We start from the raw sequence: 26,029 nt of genomic DNA, 5'->3' as shown, positions 1-26,029 counted from the left end.
AAGCAAGCTGAAACAGCAACAACGGGTGTCAGAGCACGCTCCCATGGCAAACAGAGAAGACAGCAAATTTGAGCAGCCCCTGTGGAAGGTGGAAGACATGCAGATGAGGTTAGTAACAAGGGTTTGGTTGGGCTAAGGTTTGTTTCCTTTGCCTTTCTGCCCTTGCCGTTTATCTCCCGTGCCCTGGAGCACACGTTTTTGCATGTTCCTCTCTTTCATAAAGTTAATTATAAACAACATGCTAGAGGACAGCCCACCTGAAAAACACCATAGCCGGGTGTGCTAAAGTAAGATCTGCTCCAGTTGGTTTCAGTTACCCAAACGGGTCGTGTTCTTGTGCAGTAAAGAATGTTTTATCTAGTGGCAAAGACGCTTCAGGAGGACTGTAGTGATGATGACGGGGACTTTGCTGAAGAGGACATCCTGACTTAAGTGGCTGAACTTTTGTTCTGTCTGGAACGGTTTTTTCATGCCCACGCATTCGACACTCAGCCGCTTTAACTAACATAAACGTTGAGTTATATTACATGGAATGTAAAATTCTGGTACTATTTAAATTACAACGCGGGGGCATCTCTTCAGCTACTCAGAAGGTGAGCGGTCTGAACGCGTTGTCCTCAAAGTCTCTTCAACTCTGGGGTGGACATATTCAAGCTGTTTACCTGCTGCTGTAACACAGTCATGACATGTTCCAGCCAAGGATAAATACGATGTCTAAATATTATGTCTCAGCTCGAGACTCCCAGCCAAGAGCTGAATAGCCGAACAGGCATTAAATAAATAATTATGGAAATAGATTTGGCAGGCTTACTTTTAAATAGTCTCCCTGTCATACGTGATTATTTACACACGATACGAAAAGCACGATGAGACAAAGGGTATTGAAAGGACAGCTATTTAGGTACTCGCAGGACGGCTGTAAAAGCCTGGATACAGCGGCTGCAGCCGAAAGGCGAGTTGCGAGAGGGGGACGGGACGGGACGGGACAGCAGCCGCTGCGCGCAGCGGACGCCGTTGGCGGCCGTTGCCGCCCCCTCGGTTACGCCCTCTCCCCCTCCCCCACGCTCCCGAGTCACGCGGCCCGGCGCGCGGGGGGGCCCGGCGCGCACAAGCCCTATTATAGCCCTCGCGCGCCCGGCCGGGCCAATCAGGCGCAGGGCCTCGCCCCCGCCCCGCCGCGAACCGCAGCTGTCTCGTGACTGCGCGCGGCCCCTCGCGCTGCCAAGGCAGTCATGCGGCCGGGGGGCGGGGAGGGGGCGGGCCGCGCGGCCGTGACGCCCGCGCCCCCGGCACGCTGATAGGTGGGGAGCGCCAGGGGGCCGCGCGGTGATTGGGCTTTGGTGGGGCGGGGGCGCGGCTGGGCGCGGGCGGCCGTTAGGCTGCCGTTAGGCTGCGCCCGGGGGCGGCGGGGCTAGCCGGCGAGGGAGCGGGGCCGGAGATGGCGCGGAGCGGCCGGGCGCTTGGCAAGGCGCTGGCCGGCGGGCTCGCCGCCTCGCCGCCGCCGCCGCGCCCGGGCGCTGCCAGGTACGCGGGGCCCGCGGGGTGACTGCCAGCGGTGGGAGGAGCCGCCGCGGGGCCCCGCAGCCGCGCCGCCCTCCGCCTGCCGAGCGGCCCTCAGTAGGCTCCAGGGTGAACGGGGCCGAGCGAGCGGGCGGCACAGCAGGAGCCCGGGGCGGCTGGGGCGAGCCCCCGCCCGGACCCGCCCCGCCGCCGCCCGGAGGGGACGGGTGGCCGCTCGGGCCCCTCGGCGCGGCATGGAGGAGCAGAAGGCGTGCCGCTCCCAGACGCGCCTCCGCCTCGCCTGAGCGACGGCGAGGGCAGGGCAGAGCTGAGCCCGGCGCCCGTCCACCGCGGCAGCGAGCTCCCCGCGCCCCGCTTGGACGCGGGCTGCCCGCATCAACGCGGGGGGCGCAGCGCGCCTCGGGAGGAGCGGCGCTCCTGCTGGGGCTCGGGAAGAGCAGGCCGGCAGGGCATGCCGCTTGAAAGCCCCAGAGGAGAGAGCCCTGTGAGCGTGTCAGTGTTGCTGTGGCTCTTTGTTAAACTCGAGGTCTTGCTGTCGTCCTCGTCTAGCCAGTGGAAAAGTGGAATAGAAGGTGGTTCATGGTGTCAAAGTTCAAACAGGCTTTTTGACACAATTGTTACTGTGCAGCAGTGTGATCTGTCATCTTATGTGGCCTGCCTTTCTTATTGTATCTCATTCATCTTTGTAATTAAACCTTTAAGATGTATTTGTAATATTAAAGTAGTTCAACCATGCTGAATAAAATAGCTATTTTAATGTATTAGATCTGATACAGTCCTTCACTGAAGGTAAAAATCAGTTATTGGGAAGCATGTCCAGGATGAAGAACCTTCCTGATGCTGGAAGTTGAAACCTGAACTGGTTGAAAATGTTTCTAGTGTAATCCGAAAGAATTCTGGCTGCTGGTTTTTAACCGTGTGCCGCTTCCATTAAAAATGCTACTGCGTTATTGATAGGCTTGAAGCTGGGTACGCTCCCCTACCTTGCAGTTGTCGCTCGTGTACGTGTTGTCAACTCAGTGGACTCCTTACTAGGCTTAGTGTCAGGGCTTAGGGGGTTAGTTTAGTCTCTTGTGCTTTTTCAGGCTGAGGTGATAATAAGGACACTGGTTGGCAATGGTAATTTTTTGGGGACGCGAGCAGCTGTCCACAAACAATGTCAATGAGATCAACTCAAGTCTTGTAGACCATAAAATGGCCATCACATGACACTGACTTTACGAAAGTGACATGTGAGATAACAGTGAACACGCTTATACTGGCACACTCTCACTACTGATCTCTGACGTTTTATAGTCAGAAGTTGGAGACTGATTGTTTCAAAATACTTGAACCTTTAATCTTAGAAAACTTTGTTGCAATTAAAAATAATCACTGGATATCTATCACTTATGTATATATACCATACTACAGTAAATGCTTCCTTTTCGGTTCATGGAAGCCAGATGATACTGTGATCAGTGCCCAACTGTTTAGAGATAAAGCAGCAAGTGACAGGAATTGAATGATACCAGTAAGTGCAGTATGAGTAGAAATATTTGCATTACTGTCAGAGGATAAACACAGGAGTGCTAGGTGTGTTTGAATTCTGGTATGGGCTTGGCTTTTCTCCTGGGGCTTTGATCAGGTGCACAGAAGCGCGTGTGACAGTTTATTGAAGTGCATGCTTCAGTGATTTCTTGAAGAGGTAGGCTTTCCTGAACTGGGACCAAGCCCAGCACATTCTTGTTGCATCTGTTTTTCTTCAGATAAAATAGAAGTCTCACCAGATTTGCTAACATTATAACCTCTCTTAACCTTGTCTTCCTTGAATGGCAGTATAACTGTGAAATGGACAGTGTCTTTCAGCAGTTAAACAGAGGTGGTTTTTTCAGCCTTGTAGCTGAAACAAGCGTAGATAAAATTATATCTATACTAACAAGTCTAGATAAAATAGCTTTCCTTGAAATATGGATACAGTTGTATGAAACAGGATACTTGCATACGGCAACAAACAAACACAAAACAAAAGAAACCGGACAACTAACTCGGGCCGTGTACTATATGTGGTCTCAGATGGAGAAGATAGCTCTCCAGAATGGACTCTGTTCCGAACTTTTGAAAACTGCCTGTGAATCTGCTCAAGGCAGGTACAATGTAACTACGGCAGGCTTCCAGTGTTTCCCTCAAAGCAATGCTTTTCTGTTAACAGGTTTGTTCCCATCTACATGGAAAAAACAGACTATGACCACATCCCCAATTGCAAAAGCTCACAGGGCTTGTGGTCAAAATATTTTTCAAGTAGACTTATTATTTCTTAATGTCAATACTATACTTGTTTTCCATCTTAGGAATTCCTTTTCCACTGCAGCGATTACAGTTTAGACTCTGTATTGTCAGTCATCTTGCTTTGTGCCTGACAGTTTATTTCTTATCAAGGTCAGTATAGCTTATCTCTAATCAGCTGGTGATACTTATTTTCCTCTAAACTCAACGGCAATTTATTAATTGCCTGTCTCCTAATATAGTGACCGCACAAGCTAACTTGGTCGGTCAAGGATTATTATTGCAATTCCTTAGAATCGAAAGTTTTGTTAATTTAAAAGATTACACGTTGATAATTTTGAGGGTTTAAAGTTGGTAGCGACTGCAATTTGCTAGACTGCTTCGGTGGTTAGGAAAAAATGGATCTGTTTGCTATATTACAATACAAGAACTTGATGCTAACTGGGGAAGGTTCCATTCTTAGCCCCTCATTCTTGACTGTTTGTGTCTAGAAGCATGTTCCTGATTGTTAAATTAGAGAGATGACAGAAGATGACCCAGGTTGCTATTTAACTTATATACATAGAACTACTGATAGCAAATAGTGGCATTTTTAACTTCCTGATGCCACCAATCAGAACTTTTGACATTGCGTTTGTATTTTACATCTTACCTGACTTAATCTAGGCAAAACCAGTAATTTAGCAGAACAGATCTATTAACCCCAAAGCATATGTGTTCAATTTTTAGTATAGGTGTTTGTAGTTAGAGGAAATTGAGATGGACTCTTAGAATTACAAGCATTTCTTAAAGGTAACTTAAGAAGCTTTAGTTATGAATACGCTGTGTACAAGGTTTTGTATGAAGATATTTTCAGGAGAAGCAAATGTCAAAAGCTGGAGAAGCAATGCAGTTTCTGAAAGGACTTTCAAAATGAAACTGTCTTTTAAGAGATGGAAGGTAGCCAGGGGGATTATAGTAAAGTTCAACTGTGTGTCTCAAAGGGGAACCCTCTCTTCCTGTTTGCGTGTTCTGAAAGGGTGATGCGTTGTAGACCATGCCTGGTTTTACTAGTAAGAAACCCTGTTCTGCAGATTAAATGCATATGTGTCATACATGATATCGAGCTGCCATGAAGCTAACATTTAATGGGAGGCCTTTGTACTTTTCTCTGCTAGTTACTTTTCTGGTGACTAGGAGCTATTCTTAGCTTGTCCTAAGGCAAAACTCCTCCCCAAAAAACAAAACCTTCCTTGCGTTTTGAACAGTTGGTAAGCCCTTACTGAGCTGTTGTTTATCACTCTAAATGTGACATTTTCTGGATTGCTCTAAAACTGATGTGTGTCTCACCTGAATGCTTTGTCTTTTATTTTGGCTGATACGAAACACATCTAAAAGCATTTTCACTGTTGCAGGCACTTGGCTTCCTGTGGTATTCTGATGACCAGAATTTCTCCACTGCAAGTACCTGAAATGAACCATACCTTTTCAAGAACTTTCTTCAACATTACTGCACCACTAGTAAACAAAAGAAAAGAATATTCTGAAAGAAGAATTATAGGGTTTGTATAGACGCGCGGAAAGAGACTTGATATGCTTTTGGGTTTCATGTTTGCTGTGATGAGAAACAACAGCAGTTCAAAGATTAGGCATCTCTGAAGACACGGGCCCCCGTGACTGTGCCCCCAAGTGGAGACTTAAAAGGAGTGTGAATTTCAGAAATTGTAGAGATCAGGCTTTTTTAAAGTCTGAAATTGAGCAGCAAAAATTTATTTTTTAAAAAAAGAAGAATTATTTCTGTGATGAAAAAACATGTGCCCACAGGAAAACATGTTGAAATCCTGTTTGCCTTACAGCCAGTGAAAAAGTTCTGATTAAATTAATGAGACCAGAATCTCCCGCATGTCTCTGGTCCACAGTAGTGTTTGTTCATTAGACACAGTGTTTTTTGACATACGTAACAATGCTTTATATGGTAGTCCCTCCCTGAAGTACAACAAATCTTGCATGGTCACTTAAAAGGAGCCTTTATCCAATAGCATTCACCACTTTTCCATTTACTCTATTTTTGTATTAAGGTTTTTATTTGGGTTAAAATAACCAAAGTACTATTGCTCTATTTAAATCTTAGAAAATGCAGTCCTTTAGTTTTGATACACCTTTTACTGGTACCCATGAAGCGTGGATTATTTGCTTTTGTGGAATGTCTAAGATCTACCTAAATGAAGACGCAGCTGTACTGGGAGAAGAACTATTTTTTTCCATTTGAAATCTACACATACCTACCTGATACGGAAGAAAGGAGGAGACATCGGGTTCACTGTTTGCTAATGTCACTGCTGGATGTTGTCCAGTGTTTTGCTTTTTTTGTGCAGAAGCTTTTACTAGTTTATTTTTTTTTTCCTGTTAATTAGCAGATCTACATTTTTAACTTCCAAAAATATTGGCAGTCTTTTCAGGTGACTGTATATTCAGCCTCAAAATTGATGTTGCCTATAGAATTTATACCATCTTTCAACTTTTTTTGTTTTTTAAGCTTAAAGTTAAAACATCTTGTAACTGTAATGTCCATGTTTCTGTTTCCAGATATTCTATGCAGGAAATGTATGAAGTTGTTGCTGTCGTGGAGAATTACAAACTATTTGTTCCTTGGTGTAAAAAGTCAGATATATTATCGAAGCGTTCTGGATACTGCAAAGCACAGTTAGAAATAGGATTCCCTCCTGTAGTAGAGAGGTATACATCGGTTGTTACCCTAGTGAGGCCACATTTAGTTAAGGTAACTTATTTTTTTCATTTTCGTAGCTGTAACTTTCCATAACTTCTGTTTGTAGAAATTGTAGAATACTACATTTTTGTAGTGTTCTGTAGAAATGTAGACGACTACAGGACACTGTCACTTCAAAACAAGATTGATTCTGAAATTGCTTTGTGTGGCTCAAAACTTGTGTAGCTTTTGTTTAAAGACTGCAGGTTAACTGGGGAGAGACTGAACATGCTTTTAAAACATGGGCCGCTAAATAGGTGGAAGAATTTCCTTCTTAATTTGCTTTTGCTGGAGAAGCAAGCAGCTATTAATAAAGATATACTTAGTTACAAGTTTTACTTTTACAATGAAGTTATACTTTAGTTACAAGATTTACTTCTCAATGTATTTTATCCAAGCCTCTTTGGAATACTGTAGCTTCAGATGCTTTAGTAAAATTGATGATAATCTGTCATTACGTTTCTTTGGACATTTCGAACTGCTCTGTACAAGAAGTCTTCAGCGGAGTATCTGCTAAGGAACCTCTTCATCAGTAGATTGATGAGAATATAGAACGGTAGATTGAAAGTCCGTTTTTTAGAATTAATTTGTTCAAAAGAGAAGCAGTTGTACTTCATCTTCTTTCAGCCTTACCGGGGCAATAATTAAAAAATTCAAGGGCGAAATTTTAAACGAGGTCTGGAACTTCAATTACTTGTTTGCTTTATAGGTTTAAAACTGTTTCAGTGAGGAATCCATTCTGAGCTGTTCCTATCAGAACTGCCTCTCCCTCCTTCTGGCAGATCTTGACTATTTTTTGCGCGCATCAAGTCAAACTACAACAACTAATTTCTATTCAAGATAATTGCTTAGATATCCGATTTCACTGTTGTTTTCTAGGCTTCCTCTTAGGAGACACAGCACAAAACAGAAAATGGTTCTCTTAAGTACAGGGGAGACATGAATTGGAAAGGGAATTTGCAAAGTGCTTTTACTCAAGGTACTTATCCTTTCTGGAAGGAAAAAGAAATTTTCTTCCTTTCTTAATTAAGTTGAACAGTTGCAGTGGAAAATCTGCCTTTCACATGCTGACTGCTTTCCCTTTCTACTTTTCCCTGTGACAAGACTGGCTTCTTTTTTTTTTTCCTTCACGTAGCCATCAGATTGGCTTTCCAATTCTTTTCTCTCTAATTAACTCAACAGGGGAGTTCTGCTCTCAAAAAAGACCAAAAAATGGTGAGGGGAACTATTTTTCTTTAAATGTCTGCCTCCTAGACCTACTAGCTTTTTCTCTGGTGGGGTTATCTTCCATACAAGTTTCCTGCTGTTCACATTATAGTCACATAACTGTACAAACATGAGCATAGAGAAGGGACTGCGCGCTTGGGCTGTTTCACTGCCCTCAGGAATTACTCTGGGCATAAGCAGATTGCAGGTGGGCCAGGGTAGCAGGCTACTGGTGGCTACAAATCGGGCATGGATTTGTTGCTTACAGCACCAGTGCTAGCGCCCTGGAAAGTCAGACTGGTAGCAGCAGCTGTTGCTGCTGAGGATCCTCAAGTGCGGCGTGAGTACCGCTACCTGCGGGGACACAGTGGCATCGTTCCCTTTCGCCCCGCTCCTCTGGCAGCAGCGATGGAAGCAAGCCCAGCACCTCAGGCTTGGTCTGCCCTTCCCTCTATTGCTCCGCTTTCCTGTTGTAGAAATAGCTAGGCACTGCATTGTCATTCCTGGGCAGAAAAAAAATTATTATTTTGGTGCTGCTATATTTAGTCTTTGAGATGGCTCGGCTTATCACTGTGTTCAAACCACAAGCAACACCTGTTCATTGTGGGTAGTCTTGATAAGAGGAGAGCTGGTTGTTTTTTTTTTGTTTTTTGGTTTTGTAAGAAGGCCACTTCTCTTTACAACCACCATGTCAATTGAGATGTAGTATTTGACTCTTGAAAAGTATGTTTTCCAGTCTTTTCCTGTTTAAAAATATAGCCGCACAAAAATAGTTATATATGCCAAAAGTAAAAATGAGTGAAAATAAGGACCCTGTAATGAATGAAAACTATGAAGCCAGTTACTGTGTACACTCTAACTTGTTAAGCTAGGACTGTGCCCAAACGCTCTGAAACACTAATTAAATACAGCTTGCTAGTTACTAAAGCCAAGGTGCAAGTTGATGCTGAACTTTAATACGTAGTTTTTCTTACTTCATGGTAGCTCTTGATGACATTAGTGTCTTGTGACAAAAGATGTCTAGAGTTTGACCTCAGTCAGGTTTGTTTTGATACTAAACACTTCTACAGCTCAATACTACCAGTCTATATATCAGGATATAAAACACTCTATACATGGAATGAGAACCATTTACAAAAGCAGTAAATATCCACATGCTTTGTTAAAAACAGGGCTGTTCAAAATTCTGCTGAGTGTAGCACTAACATAATTTTGGTGTTGTATGCGTCAGGCTTGAGATCCGCTTTATGATTCTCAGCACAGTCTTCCCTCTCTCTCCCTTAAAAGGGATTCAGTTACTTCACCTTAAATGACACTGTATAAAGTGGATCTCAGGCTGGCTGCACTATAAGGGTAATTTTTAATTATGCCATGACCTTCACTGTCCAACAAAATGTGAAGGCAAACTTTAGTAGTACCAGTTTGTCACTTCTATAGGAGCCTAATTGTAGCTTGGCTTTTTAAACTTTTGTAGGCATCCTGCACAGATGGAAGGCTATTTAATCACTTGGAAACAGTGTGGCGTTTCAGCCCCGGCATCCCCGGTTATCCAAGGACGTGCACATTGGATTTTTCAGTAAGTATTATATATAACTAAACCACCACATGCTATAGAAAGGGCGTAGAAAGAGTACCTTCAACTATAGCATTTTGCGTTTGTTTTTCGTGCCTGGTCCTAATGAATTTTGTCCTAAGCATATACTCTCTGAAACAAATTACATTTTAGCCACTAATATCCGACATAATCTTCATATACTTGACCATGTGAAAACTGCTACAGAATCTTTCAGAGACAGCAGTCTTCTACGAGGTATCCACATATAATGAAACGTTCCAGGGACTGGTATCTCCCCAGTGCAATTCCATGCCAAAGTTCTTAGATAAGCACATCTAGAAGGAGAAATACTAAACATACTTGTGGGCTTTGCTGTTTCCTGTAACAACTTTACAACCTAAGTGATCTTGCTGTCAGAAAATAGGTGTTCTCCCATCTTTCCCCCTTAACCCGTTTGGTCTGCAGTTTTGCCAGCTTAATTACCTGACTTCTAATTTTACTGTTTCATGTATCGCTATAGTTCTCCTACTTCCTGCCAAGGAAGTATTTTACCTATGTACTTTATACATAGGTATAAATGACTTTTAGAGATTTAGCGTGATCTCACTGTAGCTCAAAACTACTCCTTTTTTAATCCAGTACCTGATTTACTGTCTGTTACTCCTACAACAGTTGTTTTCCACTGAAGTTACTGCTTTTCTATTTTCTTTAGTTAGTCTTCCGTCACATACCTTTTCTTACCTTTTGTAACTTTGAGAACGGATGTTGCATTCCGCACGTATCTAAGCTGGGGTTCAGAACAGCCTAGACAAAAAAGTACACAGAAACGGGTTGATCCTGCTGCCATCTACTGGGATACTCTGCTTTAAAAGATTATCTCCTGTAAATAGGAAAAACAGCTTTTGGAGTACTTTGTAAGCCAGGATATTGTCCTCCTTGGGTTAGTATTTTTCAACTTATTGCTGTATCACACTTCATACACTTCAACAATAAAAACAAATTGATACATACTTGAGAATGCATTTTTCTCATGGGATTTGCCAGCTATGTTTGGATGTTATTTACTCATAGCAGTTAAATTTTCCCAGGCAAGTTCCTGCTACTGACTAGTATGTAACATAACTTTTAACCTAAACCGTAAATCAGCCGAGGAAAACAGAATTAGGCAACTGTTTAAACCCTGTAACCTAAATACTGAGTTTGGGGGGAAAACATTTTTAAAATTTATTTTACCGAAGCCACCTTTTGACATTTCAGGTTGAGAACTTCAGTTAAAGGCAGTCAAAAATGGACTTAAAAATGGACATTTGCACCTTCTTGGGGAAACACTGTCAATACTTCTTACTGCTCACCCCATTTTGAGGTAACAGAAGCAAATATGGCCAGCTGAGCAGGGGGTTGCCTCGCAAAGGCAGGTACTTAAGGATGCTAACCCTTGCTCAGTTACTGACTTGCTGTTATTACATGGCTTCTTGGTCTCTGCAGACAGAGATGATCAGCATTTCACAACACACTTCTTGAAAACGTATTATACAGTTATTAATACTCATACAGGCGACAACTTTCATTTCAGGAACACTAGTTTCCTTTAGAAAATGTTATTTAAGTTTTGGGTTACATGGGGTCCCACAGGCTACTGTATTGCTATTTTGCCAGCCTGATGCCAAGAGACAGACACGACAGACAGACAGACAGGCGCACATCCAAGCAGTTAAATCACTTCAGTAGTCAATATACATTACTTGCCTGAACAATTCAAGAGAAACCGTATTTGCTTCCTTTAGCATTTGATGTGCTGAATTTTCAAGAATGGCAAAACGTTTAAATCGCCATCCAAAACACATGCTGTAGCAGGTATGTTAAAACTGCAGAACAACCACCTGTATTTTCTTTGCTGGCAATTTTGTAATGATTTCTGGAAGCTATGTATGGCAAAGCCCCTTTCAATACCATAGCTCTAGGGGAATGTTCTGTAACTAGACCAAAGGCCGGCAAAGCACAAAGTATAACGAAAGGCTGTTTGATACAAAAGTGACCTCGCTGCTGTCATCATACTTTCTTTTGTGGGCGGAGGGAGAAAGCAAACTCCCTTCTGCTCCCCTGCCATAACTTTTGACCACAACAGTAGCTTCAGTTTAATCCCAAGGTTCAGTAGCTAGAAGAAAACGTGGAAGTAAAGTCTGAGCACAGCAGTAGGAGGCGCACAGGCTTACTACAGAGGGCTTACGGGTACATCTGTACTCCAAAACCGCCCGTCCCTGGGACGGTGAGGAGCGAGCGGGAGGCGTTCAGGTAGATGTGACGCACGCAAGCCTGCAACAAACTTTTACCTTTAGTTATTAAAAAGATGGAAGAGTAGTAACCTTCATCCCTAATTTGTAATTGCTCTTGTTGGAACATACCAAAATAACGTGAATGCTAATGTTGGTATCTAATAGGTCACGCTGTATTTTAGACTTTAGTCAGGGCTGCTTTTAAATTAAATGCCTTTTGGGCTAGGTTCAGCTTACCTGTAAGTCTTCATTCGTCTGCTGTTTTATCCACGCAAGGTCATCTCTGAACAATTTCTGTCTCTAAGTGAATTCTGTGAGCAAAATATCTAAATTATCATCACTGACCAGTAGCTTTAAACATCCCAAACTTTTGTACTTAGGTCTTACGATACATCATTTATGAAATAAAATATATTTCGTTTAGATAAATGGGCCGGATTACTTCAGAGGACTGAGTAAACCCATTCTTTTAAGTGAAAAGCTGAGAGGCGTTCCTCTGACCTTTGAGGCTTTTCTTCACATAAAACTGAACTATAGATGAGTATATAGCTATCTGTTCTCCCACAGCTTACTTGCAGACTTAAGTGGAGATTCCTTAATGAAGTTGTCGGTTTGTAACAGCATTTTGCTACCACAGTAGACACATGAAAAACATTTCTTCTCAATTTTCTTGAACAGATTTCTTTTGAGTTTCGTTCACTCCTGCACTCGAAACTTGCTACGCTATTTTTTGATGAAGTGGTAAAGCAGATGGTAGCTGCCTTTGAACGAAGAGCATCCAAACTCCATGGCCCAGAAACTAGCGTACCGCGGGAGCTAATGCTTCATGAAGTTCATCACACATAAAAGGGAAATTCTAACAGCCTCTACTATGAATTTGTATGTACACTTTATTTATATAAGAGGTACAATGCTCCTTTTGGGGCATCGCTTTGGTATCTGAACTTTGTAATTTACTACTGTACAAAACACGCACATATTCAGCCAGATTGTACATAGAGGAATATTCAAGTTACTATCAAGTGCAATTTAAAGTGTTAGCAGTAACAGACTGATTGACAGCTACTGTAACACAAGATAACGCAAACTGCTGTTTATTAACCTGCCCAACAGTTTGTGTAATCACATCAGATGTTCTGCCTTATCTAAGCTTGTATTTTTACAGTGTTTGTAATATATTAACTCAAGTTTAAGTTATTAGTAGTTTGAATGTAACTTACCAGCACCAACTTAGCCATTTGGGCCAAGTTAGGGGAAATTCTGACATTCTAGCTCTGGAGCGCTAAACACTTTGTTAAAGAACCAAGTAGCAGATGTTTTTGATCCAAATGAACGAGAGGTGACAGAGGTCAGTTCAGAAGTCTCCACGTGCTCTTGAATTCTCATCAGTAATTGCTATAGGGAGGGGGGAAAAAAAAAAAGAGGCAGCCTAAGGCCTAAGTTAAATATAGGGATATAACTTTTGAGAGCAGCACTTCAGCTATATCCAGTTGTTCTTATCTGCCTGGGCACCAGGCACTTGAATTCATAGTGTTTGGCAAGACGAACTCGCCTACTGGCGTTGTTTCACTGTTGCACATAGTAATTTGGGTATGCTAGATGTTCTCTAATATCACAGTTCCCAGTTCTAGTTAAACATAACTTTAAACTCAATTAACAAATATGTTACTTCAGTGAAAACTAGGTCATGGATACACAATAGTCTGTACCAAATTGCTATCCTCTCTGCCTCCTGTGAAGGAAAGAACAAGCTATGCTGCTCTTACTTAGTCTGCAGTAAAGCCAAGGGCAGTTACCCTTAAGTAGCTTGCTACAGCGTGGATCTAAACGTAGTTTCATTGTCAGTGCATTGAGATGGTGCCAGCTGTCTTGATTGAATGGATTTTCAGTAGTTTATTCCTTACGTTACTTAAAGTAGTGGGCTAAGTGAATAGATTTCACTCGATGGTAAAATCCTTTCTATACGCTGCCTTGAGTTACCCAACTTCTTTACTGGAAGGTGGTGAGTTTTGAAGTCAGGTATGTTTCATGGTTAAAGTTGTTCCTTCTCTCTAGGGCGTCTGTGATCTGCATGGTTACTGCAGAGTACCTGGTAAAGTTCATTTACTGTGTTAAGTAACAGAGGAGGGTAGGTTTCAGGACAAAGACGGCCCTGAAACAGTCTTAAGACAGTTTAGACTGTTTTCCAGAAAGAGCGAGTAAAATTTCAGACGTGTTATCTCTGAAGGACAGTTCTTATTATAGGTAGGAAATTGGGGGAAAGTGACAGCTGGATTAAGAGGTCAGGTCAAAGAAAACAGCAGAGAGCATACAAACCTCATTTTTGAGGGCTAAGCGACACCTAGTGCAAAACAAATTGTACAAAATCCCTCTCAACCTAGCGTCTATTACCAGAAAATTGGAAGACTGAAGTCTCCAGGCAAGGAGGTAACTACATTCTACACAACTGAGCAAAAGAAAGACTGGGTATGGGGGGGGGGGGGCCCTTCCCCCCCCTTTTTAATAAACTGAAGAACACTTACCTTCTTTCACACCGTCAAGGCACTTTCCCCTCCCACACCTCTGTAAGGGATTCACCCAGCCTGTTTTAGCATTTCAAACAAGCGGCATGGAAAGGGCAAAATAAAGTCAGTGCACATGCCTTATTTTGATAGCATTGTTTAATATTTCAAAGAAGTGTGGTGTCAGCTTAGCTTAGATATTTCTTACCAAAATTAAAATCATTTCCATTTTGGAGAAACATTCTAGACCAAGGAATGTTTCCTGGAGAGAAATGCCCCATACTTTCCAAGCACAAACGGCAGATTTCTAGCACATCTTCAGAGTATTCTATCAGGTCTCTCCCGTAACTATGGCTTTGTGTACAGATGAATAAGGTGATACATTTCATAACTTTTGAGCAGTTTGTTTTATTACATAAAGGTCACATAATTGTATATTTGTCTACTTTGTACACAATTGTCTAGTCTCACGCACAGTGGCTTCCAAGATCTTCCTAGCGATGGCAAGCACCAATAAATTCTGAAACAGAATGTCAAGTGCCTTAATTAAGTTTCAATCAGAACCTTGGTAGATGGATCTTGCACCCAGTTATCAGGAATGTACAAATGTCTTTATTCAAAAATACAAAATAAATTATCTGTAGGCATGGACAATGACTGTAAACAATTACACGTGTGTTAAATGAAATCCAGTAACTGATGGTTACAGTGATTCTTTTAAACACCAGCCTTACTTCAGTCACTATCCATCCTCCTGCACTGACATCTGAAGTTTTTAAATCAGAACTGTCAGTCTTAACCAGCACAGTTCATGATGCATCAAGATCCCAGGAATTAGAACATGCCACCTCCCATTCCTCCACCCATCCCACCCATCCCTCCCATTGCCGGCTCCTTTTCCTCTTTAGGAACTTCAGTCACTACTGCTTCTGCTGTCGATAAGAGAGAAGCAACGCCTGCAGCATCCATGAGAGCAGTTCTCACAACCTAAAAATGGGAAATAAAGAAAACCCTTAATACTTATTTCCCATCACGTGAGGTGGGAAGAGGGAAAAGAAAGAATTAAGACTGCTTTAAGTTACCTTTGTTGGGTCTATGATTCCTTTTTCCACCATATTCACAAAGTCCCCAAGCATTGCATCATAGCCAACTTCTGACGGACTCTGCATGATTTTTTCAACTATTAATGATCCTTCAACTCCTGCATTCTTTGCGATAGTCACTGCAGGAATTTTCAGTGTTCTCCTAATTATTTCTATGCCTATAAGAAAGAGTACGTTCAGAATTGTGTGTTACATACATTTTTTTCTATTGCCAAGGCATGCATTCACGGGCTAGAGATTAATACAGGAAGAGTCACCTAAGCGAGAACATGAACTTTTTTTAATAGCTCCAGAAAAAAGAAAAAGTTTGTGACTATGTCACGTTTGTCAACAAATCAAATTGCTGAAAGATGCCATGTTTTAGTTTTACTTTAGCAAGTGATAATAAGGAACGTTATTGCGACAGGTTGTTTGGAGCATGGCACAAAGCCTTTTCCATTTGCTTTGCTATGCAATCTCTTAAAAGATTCTGTCTGCAAAGATAGGTCTGTCTGCAAAGTTTCTATTAGTAACTCAGTTCTTTCCTTCAAAAGTTTGCTTTTTTTTTTTTTTTTTCTCTCCCCGTAAAGCTACTGCTGCTTTATTTTTTATCGGTTCTTTCCAGTCCAAGCTAAGGCCACAATGAAAGCTCCTTCCCACAGAAAGGCGGAGATTGCCATATCAAAGGGATGAGAGATTTTGTTAACATCACATAACTAAGAACTCATTGGAAGCGATCTGTACTTAGCCTTAAAGCCTCACGACAGAAGGAAGTCGATCCCTGACGTTCTTCAACACAAACGTTCAGGTAATTTACTTACCAATTTTCTGATCTTCATTGGCTGGAGTTAAAGCATCTAATGCCGGAATGCAGCGAAGCAACGCACAACCACCGCCTGGAACTATGCCCTCCTCTACAGCAGCACGGGTAGCGTTCAGGGCATCAGTAACTCTGTCTTTCTTCTCGTTCACTTCAACATCACTTGTGCCACCAACCTAGAGTAAGCAAGCCACATCTCAGGATGCACGTGTGGGCCTGTGTAGAAGAGCAGTGTAGACTACAAAACTGCTGCAGCAAAATTAAATAGGAAAGCTGAGTCATGAAATTATTTGCCAAGGCAAACTGGTACTTTTCCATGCTGAAAATGATCTTTTGCACCTCGGCGCTCGAGAAGCCTACACATTAGTTTCAGTTAATTATTTCACCAAGCTCTTACTGCTTAAACATAGCACTGTAAGCAGCCAAGTTCCTTATCCAAATCAACTGGTAAGATTATGAGAGAGGCAAATAGTAGTAGCTGAGATAAACAATAAAGGACTGATAATCACCCTTTTCATAGCTGACTCTAACAGTAGTCCAGGGGCAAACTGCCTTCTTGGGGTATTGGGCACATATCCACTTCCTAAGCACATGGCAAAGCAGGTTTTTCCTCCCATTTACCCTCAAATCTAAAGGAGAAACAGACTACTTTCCTGATTACTGATAGAGCAAAAGTCAGAGAAGGTACAGCTTCAATATACACACTGCTTGTTCTAAAAGAAAGACCACTATCACCTACGAGCCACTTCCTGTAATGGAAAAGTCTGAGCGACTAAAGAAGGTATTAGTGAAAGACGGAATTTCAATTATTTATTGGTATTGGTATTAACGTTTTACTCTGAATTTCTCACCTTCAATACTGCTACTCCATCAGAGAGTTTGGCCAATCGTTCATTCAGTTTCTCTTTTTCGTAGTCACTGGTAGTAACTTCCAGCTGTTCAATAATTTCTTGAATGCGCTTTTCAATTTGAGCCTTTTCACCTTTTCCCTTTAGAAGCATGGTGTCATCTTTTGTCACAATGACCTCTCCAACTTTACCAAAGTCGTGAGGCTGAATATCTTCTACGTTTAGGGTCAAACCCTCTTCTCCAAACACCTGAAACAAATTACATGACAGGTTAGACTACAGAGCTTCCCCACATACGTATATTTTTATTTATAGATACGTGACAGGCTAACACAGAAAAAGAATCATACCATTGCAGCTACCTTGACAGAAACTCTCCTCTTCCCCTAACACAGTCTAGGCACACAGGTGCCTCACAAAATGGCCCTTACTGAATAGGGAACTGCAAGCTTTTAATCCATGACTGACTACTGTAAGTTACTGATTTAACGTGCCTGAAAAGAAAAAGTTGTTTAACAGGATCGTTCTTGTATTTCGAGTTACATATGTTGGCAATAAACTGACTTTAGAGTTTACTGTTTTTATTACTTTGTGCTTCACTTCGCTTAAGCGGTAAGATCTATTTCAGTAACCAGTTTTGGATCCCAGTATAACGCTGTGATTTTCAAGTGTGTACAAAACAGTAGAGAGGGACACTAAAGAGCACTTTAACTACACTAGCATAAGCCAAAATCGAGTTACAACTATGAAACCTTTGCATCAAGCATGAAGGAAATTATCCAGTATATTCCACACAAAGAATTGCATTTATCATTAGGGCAACTATCAGAGAAAAATCAGCTTTATAAGAAGGCAAATAACCTTTGCTATTTCAGTCTAAGGAATTTCTTTCATGTCCCCGCCCCTTACTAACCCAAATACTACAAAGAAATTCCATGTGTAACTTAAGTCTATCGAAAGGACACGTGTTGCTCGTGGCTGGTCAGAAATGTGTCATACAGTAATTATCGACATCCTTAAAAAAAAAAAAAACAAACAAAGAGGAACTTCAAACATTACCTTTGAAAGAACAAGAAACAGCCTGCAGAGCAATAAATACCTAAAACGTGAAGTTATTTACCTCCTTCAACACCCTTAGCATTTCTTAGAGAAAAAGCAAGTTGGAACAGCGTTACTTACAGCACCACCAGTAGCGATTGCCATATCCTTAAGCTGGTTCTTCCTGTTGTCACCAAAACCTGGTGCTTTTACAGCAACAACCTGAAGACCCACCTTCAGCCTGAGGATAAGAATTCAAACCGCAACATTCCAGACGTGTTCAGAGAAAAAAAATCCGTTCACTAAAACCAATTATTTTAACATAGCTCTAACAAAAAAACCAAACAAACCTTCGTGACCCAGGCTGCTACTTTTGATCAAAAGGTTAGTTATAAAACCACTAAAATTCTGTCCCGAGATGAAACACAGTATCTGCAATAGTTAGTTTCCTCTTCCTGTTCTCTTACTATTAAAAGCAAGACTACACTCAAATTCTGACACGTGCTTTTGAATGTACTACTTTAAAGGATGAAAATGCAAAAGAAAGCAGTATTTGCTTTTAAAGACTAAAAAAGTCTAAATTTCAAACCTCACCTGTTCAAGACTAGAGTGCTGAGGGCTTCTCCATCCACATCTTCAGCAATAATAACCAAAGGTTTGCGGTGAGCATTGGCAATTTCAAGAGCTGGAACTATGGACTGCACACTAGAGATTTTCTTCTCGCTGATTAAAACATAAGCATCCTGGAATTCACATTTCTGTCCTGCAGAAACAGGAGGTGTCATTTGAACCATCTATTTATAAAAACATATAAAGTATTCTTTAAACCTTCAAGAGCTACTTTGGAGTGACTGTTACAACTGCATTAAAAAAGATACAAGATATCTTCTCCACCACTTACTAGCAATTCTACATTGTACTAAAGCGCTGCAGGGCCCGCTTGATGTTAGCGTGGGCGATGCGCGCACTAAGCAAAGGGAAAAATGAAGCTCCAAGATTTAACCAAGGGTTGTAAAGTTACAGTGGGCTCGGACCCCACTGTCCTATTGCCCTGGTTAAGCGGTGTAACAAATTGCAAAAATCTTTATGATAGGTACTGTTATTTCTAGCCTACAAGAGCCATGATAAGGTACCTGACGTTCATTTCTGTTAACTCACCTTTGGCTGTATTAATAAAATACGGAGAGATGTAGCCTCTGTCAAATTTCATACCTTCAATGATTTCCAATTCATCATTTAGAGTTTTTCCATCCTGTTTGAATGCAAGCAAGTCCACGTTAGAAACTCCTTATTTGCTACCTAAAGCCCAAGGATATTTTTAGCAGACTGTGCACAAGAAAATGAAAGCCTCTGTACCACATACGTATGTTTTACGTGGTTCCTCACAATGGAAAAGGATTATGAGAAATAACAGTTATGAACCTCTGATCTAAAGGAACAGGGGAGGGAGAAATTATGGAAGGTACTGTACGTGAGCAGCAGCAGCAGCAGCAACATCACACGCCACAAAAGCCAGCACTAACTGGGAAACAAACAGTCACTTTGCACTTACTCCATATGCCGGCTAACTCTCACCTTGACAGTGATTACACCCTTTCGTCCAACTTTTTTCATTGCATCAGAAATTATATTGCCAATTTCCTGATCTCCATTTGCTGATATCGTGGCTACCTGAAACAGTAGACCGTTTAAACTCATTTCACAATGCAAATGATTTATTTCCTTACTATGAACAAAGACAATCAAGAGAGACTTACTCAATTCTAACATTTCTCGAGGAGACAGGGCAGCTGATTGCAGCACATTCACATCAGGACCAAAAACTACTTAGAATAGCTTTTGACTCTTAGGCAGCCCAAGCATAGGGTTTCATCCCTTGCCCCAGGCTCATGCCGTACAGCTAGGCCACCCGAATCCGCAGGCACGAGCGGAAATCAGCCAGGAAGGACGCGTCCGGTGCCCGAGACCCAGCTACGCCCCCACTTCAGCCCTAACCCACAGTGGATCCCCACGATCCCTGGAAGCCTGCCATCACCTCTCAGCCCTGAACTTCCACTATATCTTCCCTCTCTTCAGTTCTTCTGAGGTACGCACACTGTATGTTTTAAGAGCACATTTTGGAATCAAACTGGAAGATCACAAGAACTGTCTACCTTTGAATTAATAGCTACCAGTACAACTGAAAATAGAATACCGGAAAATTTTAAATAATTCGAGAAAACAAAGGTGCTGCCGTGAAGAACGTGCAATGAGACACATTACAAATCCTTATGTAACAAGAGAGATACTCCAGTACCCTATACCCACAACTTAGCTCCACTAAGTCTCACTTCACAAAACCCTTTCTGAAGTGTAGCTAAGTAAAAGTCAGGGGAGGGGACGAGTGGAACACTAAATAAACAAACCTCACCTGTGCAATTTCTTCTGGAGTTGTGACAGGTTTAGAGAGCTTCTTCAGTTCAGTTATGACAGCATCAACTGCAAGCATCACACCTATGAATATATGGAACACGCGCAAGTCAAAAAAATAACGCATACAGCACACAAAGAAAAGAAAAGTTGCAAAACCAAAAGAAGCCCATGTCACAAGAATGCATTACTTGCAAGCTCAAAACCACAAATGACTGGCACTTCTAATTCTACATTGTCACTTGAATACCTAGTAATTATTTTTTGGAGTTGATGGGACATAACCTTCAGTCAGGATTTGAATTTATGGTAAGTTTGTTTATTTGGCATCAGTAAATAGATATACTTTTAAAAATACAAAGTGCAGAAACGCACCTAAATGCAGACCGACTATGCCGCATCAGACAATTCAGCTACATCCAATATAGTAAAAAGATTAAGGGGGAGGGGGGGAAGAATTGTTCAGGATTGCACAAATCTACCCACTTGACAGTAAAAAAGTGTATTCTTCTTATGCATTGCTCCTTCGCGTGGCTCACAAAGTTTCACGTGGCTCTTCAACAAGAGGGTAACTTAAGCCAGTCAAATTTGGGGAATAAAAAGCAAAAAACTAGCAATGAAACGTTATGAACACAGGACAAATTTTACCCCTCCTGATTTCCACGGGATTAGCTCCTTTGCTGATCTTCTCAAAACCTTCCCTGGCAATAGCGCGTGCAAGTACCGTTGCAGTAGTGGTACCATCTCCTGCTTCTTCATTTGTGTTGTTGGCAACATCTTGAACTAACTTGGCTCCGATATTTTTGTATTTGTCTTTCAAGTCAATTGCCTTGGCTACTGTCACACCATCTTTTGTCACTTTGGGGCTTCCCCAACTTTGTTCAATAATAACGGTTCTTCCCTAGAGCGACCAAGAACAAATATTAAATCAAAGCCACGAGACCCAACAGCATGCTACCGCAGAAGTTCCATGCGAGATGAAAACTCTCTTAAACAGCCATAGCTGAACAGAAACATCACCCCGAGCTCAGCTTTCAGCTGGGACTTTTTTCAAGCATATACGTTTCCAAAGTTCTGGGCTTTTTATATTTTACCAGAAAAAGGCTTTAAAAATAATTCCCAAGCCATGACGCTTAATACCGCCAACTCAAAAGTCTGCAACGAAAGTAAGACTGGCCTTACAAAGAAAAATATTTAAAGACATACCCTCTAACACTGATATTTTCCCCTAAAACTAACAAAAAATTAAGCAGCAACACACTGAACAGACTTTATAAAGTTTCCATAAAAGCACAATACAAGTGTATTTGATTGAGAAGCAATAATATCACAAAAGTTGATTCCTCATATTCTCTGAAGAAGTCAAAAGCAGAGCACTTGCAAACCTCATTAATAGTTAGCAAACAACTGAAAATAAGTAACAAATCTGAGCGTTAATGTGTTGCGTCAATTTTAACTTTTCAAGAATTACAAGTTAACAAGCCTTCCTTCTCCTAGCCTCCGTTTCCTTTCAATTAAGCCCAACTCTCCTAAACAATATATAGACACAGTTAACAGTAGAACTGTGGATTGTACAGGGGAACGTAGAGCAGATACACCTCCGCAAGACGGTTGCTTGTCTCCATATGAATTCAACAGCCTGAATACCTGCCCAGTCAATCATGTTCCAGAGTGTTAGCTGAAGGCAGTAGGGAACTAGCTTTGGCATGGGGCTGACTGAAAACCCCTCAGCTATTCTGACAGCTGGAGCAGTGCAGAGAACAGAAGGGAAAGCAGAGGCCCCTCCTCACCACTGCTGCTCCGTGGAAGTCCCCTCTTCTGGCCCATTGGTTCCAACCTAGAGCTGACCACGCTGGCTGCTGCCGAGCACCGCGGTAGCTGATCACGTGCCAGTGTGGCGTCAGCTCCAGCAGAGCTTCCATCTCAAGCCAAACGGGCTAAGGACTTGATACGGTACGTTAGCGCTGCAGCGCACTGCGTTGCTCCTCAGTTAGAGGAACGTCGCACTTGCACGCGGCCTATCCCCATCTTACTCAATGACTTAACTAATTTTGGATGCCCGCTCTGCAAGAGGCGGTACTGCTTCTGAAGTACAACTAACCCTAGAAGCAGCAAAGGAAACGTTAAGCTTCAGTTAATAGCTTTGAATTTACGAGAGAGCTTACATATTTGTAAGTCTGTGTTATGAAAGAATCACAGCAAAGCAAAGCTTAATGCAATTTCTTCCTGCTACTTCATTCAACCTGCACTACTGTTAAATCCAAAAGTGGTTCGAAACCTAGAAAACTACTTCCGGAGGATCCTGCTACTGATACAACTCTTCATGTAGTACTTCCTTATCTTCCTTAGCTTCATTCTCTATTTCCACCTGCTCTTACTCAAAACGTTTGTTTGGTAGCCATGAGGAGAGCAGCAGAATGAAATTTTTATATCCAACCACAGTAAACGAGCTGAACAGGCCCTCCTTTATCTGCAAGTATTCTTGGATAAAAGAACAGTGGCAGTAAACATACCAGTACTGTGAGTGATTCTGCATATCAAGAACTCGAGCACTTACATAGATAGATCTGCTCTGACAAAGTAATCGATCTGTTGGCAATGATTTAAAAAAAAAAAAAAAAAGGAAGCAGCAGCAGCAGCATTGTGCAAGATCGCAAATTACAATTCTTTAAGCACAGAATAGGACAAAAGGGAAGTTTTCTCAGCAGTTTAATATTTCTTAAAAATGCCGAAAACTGAAATAGGCATTAACAGTATAAACCCTAACTGCTCTATGAACATATGGAGAATAACACATAAATCAAAGTGAAAGCACTGGAATATAAAAACCCACAAGGTTACAATAGGTTGCATCAGAAACTGTCCTTTAACCAGTGCATTAAAACCACCCTTAAACAGTTGTAACGTCAGCTGATGCAAAACAACAGTTTCATCAACTGAGCCACTGAAAACGTGTTCCTTTTAGGAGAACTGTACCTAGGGAAAACAGCCACAGCTTGCTGAGTTCACTGTTCCTTTATCTTCACCTGCTCAGTTCATTGCATTTTTGCCTTTGAATAAAGCTAAAAAAAGGTGCAGAAATGTGTAAGTAAAAAGTTAAGTAATCTCACAGGGGCCAAGCAGCCTTGAGAAGAACTACCATGCATATACTGTTAGGATATGCTTTGACCTATCTACTTTGAACGTGGATTTTATTAACTACTGTGTATAATAATAACAATAAAAAGGTCTTTCCACGTGAAAGTTGTACTTAACAACTAAGTAAAAAAAAAAAAACTAAGTAACTTTAGTAAAAACTAAAAAACAAGCAAACTGCCTGTATTAAAAACATTCACAAGCAGTGAATGACAGAACGTGTTCACTTTAAAAGTGAGGCAAAACTGTAACTATATAATTTACTCCTACCAGGGAGCTAAAATAATTCACTGTAGCTACTCAGTAAGGCGAAGTAACTGAAGAACTGCAGTTTGCAACCACTTTCACCATTGTTCCACATACACCACTAACACCTGATCAATGCTACCTCATGACAAGTCAGAAATCCCTAAGAAATCCTTACTGAGAGCTAACTTGAAACAGATATTCCTGAGAGCCTGAAGAAAATCTGCATCTCCTCCTTTCAGAGCAGTTTCATTTCAAGACCTACGGCATGTTGTATGACTATGCAGAACACAGCAGCTACTTTTCCAAAAACCTGAACTTGAAAGGGGGATCATACACTACAAATCTTTTCTATACATGGTACAAATTAATGCCACTGACATGGATGTTTCAATACCTTTTAAAAACTGGTAACATTTACCTGCAATGAAAAACTTGCTGTTATGCTTTTAATGTTTCTCTCACCTTGTTAATACTACTACACGATGCGACGATAACAGAAAATAATTTCTTTCAAAAGAAAAAAAAATCACATATTAGCTAAACTACCTCAGGATGCAAAGAAAATTATAAGCAGTCAAATTATCAAGGGTACTGTCATAGGCTACCAACTCAGCTATAGTAATCAACTGCGCACGCGCTCTTATTCTGTTTTGCTTTATACTGTTTAAGCAACTATGCTGCACTTTTCATAGGAGTCAAACGTACTTTCCTTCACGACTATGAAGGACACGTCCACTATTATCATGGCTCAGCTGACAAGATGAGAATATGGCTGCTTGCAGTGGTCTGTCCACACTCCTTCTCCTATCCTTGTCTTGCAGATATGGAGATGGAAAACATGCAACTCTATCTAGGAAAAGTGACAACTGTTTTCCACTGTTATATTTTCGTCCACATCAAAGCGTTAACATAGTACAAATGCAAAACCTTCCATTACCTTTGGCCCCATGGTGACAGCTACAGCATCTGCTAGAAGATCTACTCCTTGAAGCATAAGAGCTCGGGCATCTGCTCCAAACTTAACATCTTTTGCATATGCTCGCGTTAGATGGGGGGCCAGTGCTCTGGACACTGGCCTTGTCCGACGGAGTAGTGTAGATAAACGAAGCATGTCTAAAAGATTAAAACACCACCACAGAAAGATATGAATACCGTGTCCTTTGCACGGCGACTTTTAGAATAAAAAGGGGAAAAAAAAACCTCCCAAAATTGAGGTAGTAAAGCAAGTGACCATGACCTTTCATTTTCCGATTGTTTCGAACGCAGACATACAATTACCTGAGGGTAAGAGAGCTCGGGCGCCCAGCTCCTCAAGAGGAGACCTCAGCTCCAGCAGCTCCTCATGGAGCAGCCTCCAGCACCTCTGAGCTCCTCCCGCCTCGCTTCTCCCGGCTGTCGGGCGGGAGATGGCCAGGGCGCTGTAGCACACAAGCCGTTCCGTTTGCCAGACGGATCCATCCCCTCAGGCAGCACCACTTCACCGGCAAACGGGGGCGGCCGCGCGCACCCGGGCGAGCGGGGCGCTTCAGGGTAGCGCCCTGACGGCGCGGCCCGGCGAGGCCCCAGCGCCCGACCCTGCCTCCCACGGGCAGCCCTTGCTCCGGGGCGAGAGGAGGAGAAGCAGCCGGGCGCGGCCGCGGCGGGCAGGAGAGGGCCGCCGGCCACGTGTCTCCTTCCATCAGGACACGCGCAGCAAGGTCAACAGCCGCTCGCCCCCTGCCGCCGGGCGGGCCGCGCTGCAGCGCCGCGGGGCCGCCTGGTCCGCCGCGACCCCCGGCCGAGCACGAGCACGGGCGCGGAGCGCCCCTCCCCCCGCCCCCCCCCCCCGCCGCCGCGGGGGGAAGCGCACGAGCCGCCGCAGGGCCCCGGGCTGGGCGCGCGCACGCGCTGGGCGCAGGCGCGCGGCCCCCGTCCGCAGCGCGCGCCGCTCTGAAGGCGGCCGCAGCGCCCCGCGTTCGAATCGCGAGAGCCGTTGCAGGCGGCGCGCGCCCCTAACGGCCGCAACCGCCGCAACGCCCAAAAGGCAGAGGGCAAGGGGCGAGGGGGCTGCGCACCCGACCCACTGGCATCCCCCCCGTCCCCGGGCAAGGCCGCTCCGCGCCAGGCCGAGCCCGGCCGGGCCCCGAGCAGGGGCAGCCCCACACGCTCACCTCTGTGCAAGGCGGGGGAGAGCGGCAGGCGGCTCCGCCGTCCGGACTCGAAGCGGAGCGGGCAGATCTGCGCGCGAGCCCGGGAAGGCGCTCAGCACTCACTAGCTCGGCCCCTCCCCCGGCCAGGCAGCCACCCATGTGGGGCTCCGCGCGGCCCAGCCCGGGAACCAGCATAGCCGCCGCGGCCCCGCCCCTGGCGCGGGCGCACGGCCGCAGCGCTGCGGCGCCGCC

At 43.1% G+C, this 26,029-nt stretch overlaps 2 protein-coding genes across 7 annotated transcripts; one reads left to right on the top strand and one right to left on the bottom strand.

Moving 5' to 3' along the window:
• COQ10B (coenzyme Q10B) lies at nucleotides 1-15,909 on the top strand. Of its 6 annotated transcripts, none has more exons than XR_011141850.1 (6): nucleotides 3,695-3,939; nucleotides 5,181-5,327; nucleotides 6,352-6,544; nucleotides 9,213-9,314; nucleotides 10,551-10,656; nucleotides 12,245-14,598. XR_011141850.1 is itself a non-coding variant. In XM_068948237.1 (6 exons), exons 1-5 carry the CDS (start codon nucleotides 3,821-3,823, stop codon nucleotides 12,410-12,412), a joined length of 729 nt encoding a protein of 242 aa, XP_068804338.1. In that variant the 5' UTR covers nucleotides 3,701-3,820; the 3' UTR covers nucleotides 12,413-12,445; nucleotides 15,775-15,909. The 6 variants fall into 6 exon arrangements, 5 of the variants coding, with proteins under 5 accessions (XP_068804340.1, XP_068804339.1, XP_068804341.1 ...); XM_068948237.1 differs by lacking the exon at nucleotides 10,551-10,656 and adding an exon at nucleotides 15,775-15,909 and having other exon boundaries at nucleotides 3,701-3,939; nucleotides 12,245-12,445; XM_068948239.1 differs by lacking the exons at nucleotides 3,695-3,939; nucleotides 10,551-10,656 and adding an exon at nucleotides 1-108 and having other exon boundaries at nucleotides 12,245-12,477.
• On the bottom strand, nucleotides 14,209-26,029 carry HSPD1 (heat shock protein family D (Hsp60) member 1). The gene is made up of 12 exons (XM_068948235.1): nucleotides 25,799-26,029; nucleotides 24,586-24,761; nucleotides 20,913-21,165; nucleotides 20,266-20,348; nucleotides 19,431-19,526; nucleotides 19,014-19,107; nucleotides 18,450-18,618; nucleotides 17,997-18,096; nucleotides 16,821-17,066; nucleotides 15,971-16,145; nucleotides 15,150-15,328; nucleotides 14,209-15,054 (listed from the first exon to the last, which is right to left on the bottom strand). The coding sequence occupies exons 2-12, from the start codon at nucleotides 24,757-24,759 to the stop codon at nucleotides 14,902-14,904; spliced, it is 1,722 nt and encodes a 573-aa protein (XP_068804336.1). The 5' UTR covers nucleotides 24,760-24,761; nucleotides 25,799-26,029; the 3' UTR covers nucleotides 14,209-14,901.

Source organism: Struthio camelus, chromosome 6 (assembly GCF_040807025.1).
Source record: "Struthio camelus isolate bStrCam1 chromosome 6, bStrCam1.hap1, whole genome shotgun sequence".
In the NCBI taxonomy this organism is placed as follows: Eukaryota; Metazoa; Chordata; class Aves; order Struthioniformes; family Struthionidae; genus Struthio; species Struthio camelus.
This window is presented reverse-complemented; position numbering and strand designations above follow the sequence as displayed.

Excerpts from the sequence above, each read along its gene's own strand:
- COQ10B (XM_068948237.1), top strand. The coding sequence starts at position 3,821 with ATGTCAATACTATACTTGTTTTCCATCTTAGGAATTCCTTTTCCACTG. Across the intron at positions 3,940-5,180 it reads ACAGTTTATTTCTTATCAAG|GCACTTGGCTTCCTGTGGTA; the intron begins GTCAGTATAGCT and ends TCACTGTTGCAG. Across the intron at positions 9,315-12,244 it reads CGTGCACATTGGATTTTTCA|ATTTCTTTTGAGTTTCGTTC; the intron begins GTAAGTATTATA and ends TTTCTTGAACAG.
- HSPD1 (XM_068948235.1), bottom strand. The coding sequence starts at position 24,759 with ATGCTTCGTTTATCTACACTACTCCGTCGGACAAGGCCAGTGTCCAGA. Across the intron at positions 17,067-17,996 it reads CAATCGCTACTGGTGGTGCT|GTGTTTGGAGAAGAGGGTTT; the intron begins GTAAGTAACGCT and ends AATTTGTTTCAG. Across the intron at positions 15,055-15,149 it reads GAATCATAGACCCAACAAAG|GTTGTGAGAACTGCTCTCAT; the intron begins GTAACTTAAAGC and ends TCCCATTTTTAG.